The sequence below is a fragment of the Miscanthus floridulus genome, chromosome 2 (assembly GCF_019320115.1).
Source record: "Miscanthus floridulus cultivar M001 chromosome 2, ASM1932011v1, whole genome shotgun sequence".
Classification (NCBI taxonomy): Eukaryota; Viridiplantae; Streptophyta; class Magnoliopsida; order Poales; family Poaceae; genus Miscanthus; species Miscanthus floridulus.
Window position 1 is genome coordinate 149107406 of NC_089581.1, and position 9450 is coordinate 149116855.

General features: G+C 44.8%; 2 protein-coding genes across 3 annotated transcripts; both read left to right on the forward strand.

The window, feature by feature from the left end:
• Positions 1 to 2935: 2935 nt before the first annotated feature.
• On the forward strand, positions 2936 to 5965 carry LOC136532721 (uncharacterized). Its single transcript, XM_066525317.1, has 5 exons — positions 2936 to 3603; positions 3747 to 4285; positions 4383 to 4565; positions 4696 to 4903; positions 5042 to 5965. Exons 1-5 carry the CDS (start codon positions 3054 to 3056, stop codon positions 5737 to 5739), a joined length of 2178 nt encoding a protein of 725 aa, XP_066381414.1. The 5' UTR covers positions 2936 to 3053; the 3' UTR covers positions 5740 to 5965.
• Positions 5966 to 7536: 1571 nt separating this feature from the next.
• On the forward strand, positions 7537 to 8685 carry LOC136532731 (nifU-like protein 1, chloroplastic). Of its 2 annotated transcripts, XM_066525331.1 has the most exons (4): positions 7545 to 7925; positions 8007 to 8155; positions 8262 to 8447; positions 8572 to 8685. In XM_066525331.1, the coding sequence occupies exons 1-4, from the start codon at positions 7589 to 7591 to the stop codon at positions 8572 to 8574; spliced, it is 675 nt and encodes a 224-aa protein (XP_066381428.1). In that variant the 5' UTR covers positions 7545 to 7588; the 3' UTR covers positions 8575 to 8685. The 2 variants fall into 2 exon arrangements, with proteins under 2 accessions (XP_066381421.1, XP_066381428.1); XM_066525324.1 differs by having other exon boundaries at positions 7537 to 7925; positions 8262 to 8685.
• Positions 8686 to 9450: the final 765 nt, after the last annotated feature.

The window sequence follows — 9450 nt, forward strand, 5'->3', positions numbered from 1 at the left end:
TCATACGTCACACTAACTCATAGAAACAAAACATCGAGGAACTAATTAACCCGTTGTTCAATATAATTCACCAAAATGACACTTTTAAACGTAAGTTAAATTTTAGAGGCTCTTGTGTTCTTGCCCCTACTTTGATGTGCAATTGTGATTTTGCCCTTCACTACAAGCAAGTCAATGAGATTTTGCCCCTAATCAACGGTCAAAACAGGGGCAAATTCACAAAGACCAGGGGCAAAAACGCGTTGACTTGCTAGTAGTGAAGGGCAAAATCATAAAGTTAGAAAAACGAGGATAAAATCACAATTGCACTTCAAAATAAGGGGCAAGAACATCAAAAACCCTAAATTTTAACATCCGAGAAAATCGTTTCGGTACACCCTCTTAGGTCTAAATCTTGGTGCTAAACAAGCTCGTAACACCAGGGGTGTTACATGTTACAGACACCTTACATGTTTGTTATAGATTAATTGAGATCTTGCTGGCTCATAATGATCGTTTCATTAAGTATCCCAGTAGGCTGGTCCAGTTGAGGTATTCAGATGTCAAGTGGCATTGTTAGTCAATGAAATAACATTACCACGATAGATCTGTTTGATGTTATGAGAAACCACATTTAAGGTCTTTTATAGAGAATTATTGGTAACATCCCTTTGCACATAAAAAAATATATGTCAAATCTGATGAAATCATATAAATAATTGTGATGACATCCAAGTGTGCCTAATGATTTAGTAATATGTACCGGACTGATCTAAATGTCAGTGAGCCCAAGCAGCACGATCACTAGCAAACTGCAGCCGCGAGGGACATGATCTGCTTATTTATTGCTTGATTCAGAAACCAATCCCTGACATGGAAAGGAAACTAATCCTGTCTCTAACTAGTATTATATTGCGAGGAAGTTTCTAGCTGGCAGTAAATCCCAAACAAACCAAATATACTAGTATTATCTTTAGTTGATATCAAATCTCACCGAACAACTAACTGAAGTACACTAAAATGTAAGGAGAAGCCCACGTGCTACACGCCCGCACTGTTTTACATGAATAAGTAGTAATCAACCAAGGACCTGGATTTTTTTTTAATATTTTTTTAAACTATTTTCAAATATGACACTGTTTTTTTCTTTTTAAAACTAACATTTTTGGCCGCGCCTATTCGCATTGCACGGCGAAATCACGTTGCCGTGTTATGCATGGATCGATGACGTAGCAGCGACCAGGACCGCTGAACGCGATGTGGCCGGGGTGCCTCGCGCGTGGATCTGGGCACGACACCGACGCGCCATGGAGAATGGCGCAGCAATGCTCCCGCCGACCACATTACTTCACTGTTCACATGTATTATCCGCGTGGAATTCACACGTCCTAATTGTTCCGACTATTGTTCTGTCATTGTTCATAGACAATGTTTGCATAGACTTCGCGCGTCCTGACCACTCCGATTAAATGCGCGTGGAATTCGTACGTCCTGAGCATTCCCATTGCTGTTCCCTTCAAGTCATTTGGCGGTGGGACCATGACGCCCGGGGCCATGTGATCGAAATTGCTGTTCCCTTCAAGTCATTTGGCCGTGGGATTCATGCGTCCTGAGCATTCCCATTGCTGACCTGTACCGGGGCCCGCCGCATTAATCTGCGCGCCGGGCACGCATCCGACCGCCCAGGGCGCGTTGTCGTTTGCCCAGCTACCTGACGCGCGGGCCCGCGGCGTGGCCCCCACGCATGATGGTCAAATTTGCAGTGCATTCATGATTAATTAAGGTGTATTATGGGAGCGACCATTCGGATTAGGGCAAGCATTAGCATGCGCATGGCCTTAAGATTCGCATCCGTGCGTGACTCGTGACCTCCCAGCCACCCCAAGCTTTTCTGACAGGTTGGACCAGTGCTACAATAACGAAAATATGTAGTAGATGACAGGTGGCCCCGGCGCGGTGTAAGTGGGGATGTGGTGGTGGAGACGGGGCCCATGGAGGAGGGACCGGCTATTTCGGGACACGCGTCGTGGGGTGAGCGGAGGTTACGTCTCGTGTAGCGTGTATGGGACTCTGCGTCCCGGGAGCAAGTGATCCGGAGCGGGACCCGGAGTGGTCGCTGGGCCCCGGATTGGCCCAGCTGGATCCAACGCGATAACTGGGGACCACCTGCCTGTAAGCAAGATCTGGGCCCATCCGTCCAGAGATATCGCGCGAGATCACTGTGCAGTGATGACCTTTCAGAGAATATTATATTATATTTGCATGTTTATAAAACAAGCCTCGTCGTAGTTAAGGATTGGAATAATTAATTAATACTGTTGCGTGTATAGTAGGTCTATCCACGCGAGTAATCGGAGCCATTGCTGTGAACAGTGAACGAACAGTAATGGGATGCTCAGGACGCATGAATGATCCGCGCATTTAATCGGAGCGGTCAGGACGTGTCTATGAACAATGATAGAATAGTAGTCTGAACAATCAGGACGCGCGAATTCCACCCGAACAGTATATGTGAACAGTGAAGTACACTAAAATGTAAGGAGAAGCCCACGTGCTACACACCCTGGGCACTGTTTTACATGAATACTCCTAATATCTGTCGTTCTCGCTTTTCGAGAAATAACTTTAATAATATATATATATTAAAAAATATTATTATTTATGGTACATAATTAACACCATTGGAAAGATCTTTGAATCTAGTTTTTTAATAAATTTATTTGGAGACACAAATGTTGCACATATTTTGTACAAATTAAGTTAAAGTCGTGGCACGGACACAAAAAACGACAGATAAATTGGGACAGAGGGAGCAAGTAGTAATCAACCAGGGACCTGGACATGACAAATCAATTATTTTATTTTAATAATATTATAGTAAAGAGGCTAGCTGTTGAGTCACGTACTGAAATATGTATAGCTGCTCTGCCTTCTCCCTCTATATATACCCTGCATTTCTGCCTTTTGAAAATGCCTTACTCTTGCATCATTCGATAATTTCATCACTCTTGCTTACATTCTTACATCTGCTCATCACCAGTAACACCAAAAGCAAACACATCTACTTCGCTAGAATGGGCGAGAGTAGAGGCAGCATTGCCTTCTTTACGGCCTACAGACCACCGGTGGCCCTGGACATATTCTGCTGTCCAGTTCTGCCATCATCCAGGCAGGATGAGCTCCACCTGACGGACGGCTTGTCCTACAATTACAACTGCCGACCCATTCCACCAGCGGCTCTCAAGACGATCATCAAGCGCCCGAGACTGGCTCATGAAGCCGTCATAGATGACGATGTTGATTCTGGCCGTCTCACTGGTCTGGTCTTTGTTTCCGAAAGAGAGCACAACTTGGAAACACTTCATGTAGCCCTTCGCTTCACTGCCAACAATGAAGTCAGGGTCTTCAGCTTGGCGGACATCTATGGCTCCGACTTATTCAGTGGTGCCCGTTTGGAGGACAATGGCTGCATTGCTGGTGGCTACGAGGTGGATGGATCTACAATTGACCATTACCTTGTCTATGTATCTACCAAGGAGCCAGTCCAAGAACGGCGCTGCCCCTGGAACGTTGTTTACAAAACCAACCTTAGAACCGGTGAAACTGAGCGGCTCACCCCACCAGGTCAGGTTACTGATCTTTCTCTTGAAGCCTTCTGCTGTTTGATCCATCTCCTACAGTCCTACTTGTGGTTAGATGCATGACTAGATATTAGTATTTCCTTTCTACTTAATTTGATCATTGATCTTGTAATTCTGTTTCAACAGGAACATTTGATATAAGTCCCTCTGTGTCACCATCTGGGAAGAAGATCGCTTTGGCTTCATTCCAAGGTAAGACATGGGATGGCGAGATTAAGGATCTGAAGACAAACATCTACGTGACGAGCTTAGAGAATCCATCTCTGGAGCGAAGGCGAGTGATAGAAAATGGTGGCTGGCCATCGTGGGGCAGTGAAAACGTCATATTTTTTCACAGGAAGGTTGGGGACATTTGGGGAGTGTTTCGGTACAACCTGAGCACTGGTGAAACAGTCCGGGTGACCCCTGACGCATTCGATGCAGTGACTCCGGCAGCTATTGATGAGACCAGAGTAGCAGTTGCAACCATTCGCCAGAAGTCTGAGTTCACTGATGTTCGCAACGAAGCCCAGTACCGGCACATTGAGATCTTTGACATGAGTGCACAGGAACAACCGTTGCAAATAACGCAGAACACCAGGGCAAAAGCCGACCATTTCAACCCCTTCGTGATGGACGGTGGCAAGTACATTGGCTATCATCGTTGCAAAAGCGACCTTCTCAAGGTACATATTGTTCATTAAACTCCTCCGATCCACTTGAAATACATAGTCATTATGGGGATAATTTGGGGCCATGTGATCGAAATACTGTTTTCTGCAGCATGGAGATGATGTGCCGAGACATTTTCTTAAGGTGCAATCGCCACTCGAAGATGTTGGACTGTTTAGGGTGTCTGGTGTGTTCCCAACGTTTTCGAAAGATGGTTCTAAGCTTGCATTCGTCGATAACGAGTTCAAAGCCGTGTGGTTGGCAGATAGCCAGGGATTGCGTGTGGTCTTCGAGGTAAGGAACTGGCTCCTTTAGTTTATGTTTCTCTAATGGAGAAACAGGTGAATTTTGCAAGCTTGCAATGGTTTATAACCAGAGGAATATGCCTTTCTCAATTATGAGCGATTTGGTGTTGTTTCTACAGACAGATGGCCCAGACAGCATCTTCTCACCAGTGTGGAACCAAAAGAAAGATATACTGTACGTATGCATGGGGCCATCCTTCAAAGCTAACGAAACACTGGAAATCCATGCCATCCCTGATGTATCCCGTGCTGCACGCGCACAAAGACAGACGCGACAGCTCACAAAGGGGAGATTCAACAATGCCTTCCCTTACACCAATCCTGATGGTAAGATAATGTCGCTCTTGCGGTCTTGCCGTTCTGCTCCAGTTACATCTACTACTAGCTACAGAATATATTGCTTCCTGAAAGGTAGAAATAAAGTTGCAACGTTCTGACGGTGGGTAAACCATGATATATATGTAGGTACGAAATTTGTTTTTCGATCAACGAGAGATGGAGGAGACAAGAACTACAAGAATCTGTACATAATGGAGGACGCAGAGTTCGGGGAGGTCGGAGGTGGCAAGGTGACACGGCTAACTGAAGGCAACTGGATCGACACGCATTGCCAGTGGTCTCCGGATGGGAACCTGATCGTGTTCGCGTCAAACCGCGACAAGCCCGCCGACGCGCCGGAGCGCGACCACGGCCTGGACCCGGGGTACTTCGCCGTGTACCTGATGAACGTCAGCGACTGCTCGGTGGTGAGGGTAATCAGGAGTGGGTATGACCTGTCCGGGCACGTGAACCACCCGGTGTTCAGCCCGGACGGGCGGAGCATCGCCGTGACGTCGGACCTCGCAGCGGTGTCCGCCGACCCGATGTCTCTGCCGACCTTCCTCCACTCCGTCAGGCCCTACGGCGACATCTTCTCCGTCGACATCGACCCGGACGACATGGAGAAGAACAAAGACCTGGACAAGTTCGTGCGCGTCACGCACAGCAGATACGAGAACTCCACTCCTGCTTGGACCGTGTTCTCGACGCATGACCCTCATGCGCAGTGGAACCTCCTGGTCATGGAGGACGAGTACACACCGGCATGCCCTTATGCTCATCCTGATGGAGGTGAAAGTTGGCACATGACTGGCCAGATCTGCATTCCGAAACGGCACTGCTGATCCTTGCGCTTGTGCTTTGCTCATCTACAAATTGTGTGGTGCTTGTTTTGAAGGACTTCTGTTTGTTCACTCAAAATTTGTTTGAAATAATGTCCTCTTCGTTTCAGTCTGTCTGTTGGTTTAAAAACCTTGTAATAAGTATCTGTTCTGTACATGCATCTTTGGATGTACAAAAACGGACCGTTTATTATTCTTCATCAAATAAATTTCCATTATCTAAAAAAAATGTACTTTCCTTTATGAATGGCTTATGAACATGTTTCTTTTAATTACCCATATCTGTTCTGTACATGCATCTTTGTTGTTCGAACATGGTCTAAATACTGTAGTTCTTTTCATCATAGAGGACAATATATGATACATCTCTCCTATATTTCAGGTGCCTAAATTTTAAGATGATTTCAGGCAACACTCTGGTACTATCAATTAGTACAGGTAAATTAATACTTTATGATTTTTTATTTGTCTTTGTGTCATAATATATCAAATTTTTGTCCTTGTCTAACTATAAAATAATTATAAATTGTCTTTGTGCCAACATATATTAGATTTTGTCAGGTTTGTGGGTTTTGTTTTTACCAGAACTGTGGAGCTTTGCTCCCCAGGGCTTTTATTAAGAGATCAGGATAGGTGTACAAAAGGAGAAAGGGGTAGCCATTAGCTAACCCAAAGAGAATTTACCTATATAGAGCAAAACTAAACCCCAAAGGCAGGGAGAGGACGACAAAAAGAAAATTTACAAAGAATTTAACTGATTCATAATTTGCACATGAAATTCTTCACGGATACGCCAGATGTGAAGCTTAACTTCACTTGCAAAGTGTCGCTTAGGTAATAAGGTTTGTGGTTTTGTCTAACGTGTTTTTATTCTTGGAATAAAAAATTACGGATTGTGTTTACAGAAATTTTAGTATAAAATATATGCAATAATCGTCGTCTAAAAGAAAACTAAAAATCAGGCACCTGAAATTTAGCAAATCCCTATATGATAATATCCGCCAACCGACATATTTTCAAGATTTTTTTAGGTGGTAAACTCATAGTTATGCATAGATTGAAATACATCTACATGCAACAACTGGACGAGTGGGTGTACATTGGTCCAATAACTTGTAAATTGCACGAATACATGCAACAACTTGGTAAATTAGCGTACACAGGATTCTAACATTGCTAACATGGCAAAATATGTGTTCACTGGTGGGCGCTAGAACCTATATACTAACAGGCCTGCTTGTGCCTACGAGTTGGTAGCTCATGGCACGCGTTGTTAAAAAAATCCCCTAGCCACCAAATGCTTGGGTTTGGGGATTTTCTCAGCGACCATGGTTGATATCTTCTACCTTAATTACAATACCCTAGGAGAGGTCATACCCCTGGCTGGCCGAGTTTTTTTAAACAAATTAAGAAAATTAACCTTTGGAAAGAAAAAGCTAGCTAAACACAAATTCCATGTAAAACACAACTGCTAATGGCAAAAAAGTTTATACAAACTATGAAAAATAGACAACTTGATCTCCAAATGAATGTAGAGGAAAAAAACTAAGTAGTCCATATATAAATTATTAGTAAATACTCTGTACATTCTAAATTATAAGATGTTTCGTTTTTAAAATTCATAGCTTTTGCTATTTACTTAGACGGGTTGCTACTTGTTCCATCAAAACTCACAGATGTTGTTGTAACACTCCTTTCTTCTTAACACATGCTCTCGAAAGAAAATATCGACGAAAGAAGCAGGTAACTTCTGTTGTAATTTCCGCTACATTTTGTAAATTTCTTTGACCCAACTTCTTGGACGGCAGCAAAAAGAGCAAACGCGCACGCTAACACGCAACCACACAATCCCATGGAAGCGTCACTTGCCGCCGCCGCCGCCGCCGTCTTGTTTCCTCCGCCGCGAATCCGCATCCGAATCGCCAAATCGAACCCACTACCACCCCCTCGGCGCCTCCAATTCGGAACCTCCAAGATCTGGACCTCCGGCTCGCGGGCATGCCTGGCCGCGGCCTCCGCATCCACACCGCCGGCGCCGGGAGGCGGCCTTTACTCGGCGGCGACGTACGAGCTGACCCCAGAAAACGTCGATCGCGTCCTGGACGACGTCCGGCCCTACCTCATCTCTGACGGCGGCAACGTCACTGTCGTTGCCGTCGAGGATGGTGTCATCTCCCTCAAGCTTGAAGGTAAATAAATCTTGTGGACTTCGATTGGTAGGGTAGGATCAAAATCTTATACCAGTCGATTTCCCTGGTTGCAACATGTAGGAGCTTGCGGCAGCTGCCCCAGCTCGACGACGACGATGAATATGGGCATCGAGCGTGTGCTCAAGGAGAAGTTCGGCGACGCTTTCAAGGAAATCCGTCAGGTGTTCGACGGGGATCAGCCGCCGGCGGAGGCGGAGACGACGCCCGAGGTCAGTGAGCGAACTCCACCACCGTAGCATAGCACCGTTGCAGTACACTGGTACTATAACCAATATCACTCATTGGCAAGCGGATCCTTTGGTGCTGCTGCTGCAGGCTGTGAACCGGCACCTGGACATACTGCGGCCAGCGATCGCGAACTACGGCGGGAGCGTGGATGTGCTGGCCGTCGATGGCGAGGACTGCCTGGTGAGGTACGACGGGCCGGAATCCATCGGCAGCGGTATCAAGGCGGCCATCAAGGAGAAATTCCCGGACATCACTAATGTTGTGTTTACCCTGTAAGGCCCTGTTCGGTTACCGGGAATGACCTCCGGGAAGAATTCCAGGCCGCTAGTTTCATTTATATTAGCTTTTCGGGGCCGGAACTGTTCCTCGTGTCGTAGCGCTGTAACCAAACGAGGCCTAAATCACTGTCTAGCTATGCATATTACGCAGTCGACAGCAAATGAGAAGATGAAATGACCAGACATATTGATCGAACTTCATAATTGAATTGCAAAAACGTAGTATTGAAATTTGAGACGCAGCAACATTATGGATGGACGGTTCTGCGTCTCATCCTTGCATTTGCTCTGGTGCGGTCATTGCAGCTTTCACGAGCACACCTCCTACTGCGAGTGCCGATGTTTCCCTGTCATCACCTGAAATTCAGATGATTCGGAATTTCATTTCATCTGAATCTGACAATGATATTGTGCAGTTGAGGTCATGGTATGGTAGTAATGGCTACATCTCTGTAATGGTCGACTCTCTACCTGATATAATATTGAAGAGTAAAGAGTTTCTTCTGATCTACATTTTTTATTCCCAAAATGCTCATCCATGTTTTGTTTTGTCATATGGACTCCCGACCTATGTTCATATGAGTTAGAATGATTTGCGTCCAATGATGGTATGGAATTTGACTTTAAAATGTATTGGGTTCCATTGTAGCGCATAAACATGTTTGCTAGTTGTACACTAATGTATTTACACGAAGGGGTTAACTCCATGGCTGAAAACGGTAGGAAACGATGCCTTTTATATGGAAACGATTTCTGGTCAGTTGGAAACTAACCATACTTTCAATTTAACTATTTATTAGTGATGATATCAAAGCAACACTGATGGAAATTAGAAAATCAAAATTTTAAATACAATAATGGTCTAAAACATTCATAAATGATCTTGGTGCCCTAAAAATGTTTCTTAGTAAACTGGATCTATCTTTTTCGTTTTTAATTCTTGTTGACTCTATTTTAAATTGCAAGTCATTTTAGTTATGGTCTAAGACAAATTTGTC

Bases quoted from the DNA above. Each gene is read 5' to 3' on its own strand.
- LOC136532721 (XM_066525317.1), top strand. From the start codon at position 3,054: ATGGGCGAGAGTAGAGGCAGCATTGCCTTCTTTACGGCCTACAGACCA. The intron at 4,286-4,382 runs GTACATATTGTT...TGTTTTCTGCAG, and splicing joins GCAAAAGCGACCTTCTCAAG to CATGGAGATGATGTGCCGAG. The intron at 4,566-4,695 runs GTAAGGAACTGG...TTGTTTCTACAG, and splicing joins GATTGCGTGTGGTCTTCGAG to ACAGATGGCCCAGACAGCAT.
- LOC136532731 (XM_066525324.1), top strand. From the start codon at position 7,589: ATGGAAGCGTCACTTGCCGCCGCCGCCGCCGCCGTCTTGTTTCCTCCG. The intron at 7,926-8,006 runs GTAAATAAATCT...TGCAACATGTAG, and splicing joins CATCTCCCTCAAGCTTGAAG to GAGCTTGCGGCAGCTGCCCC. The intron at 8,156-8,261 runs GTCAGTGAGCGA...CTGCTGCTGCAG, and splicing joins AGGCGGAGACGACGCCCGAG to GCTGTGAACCGGCACCTGGA.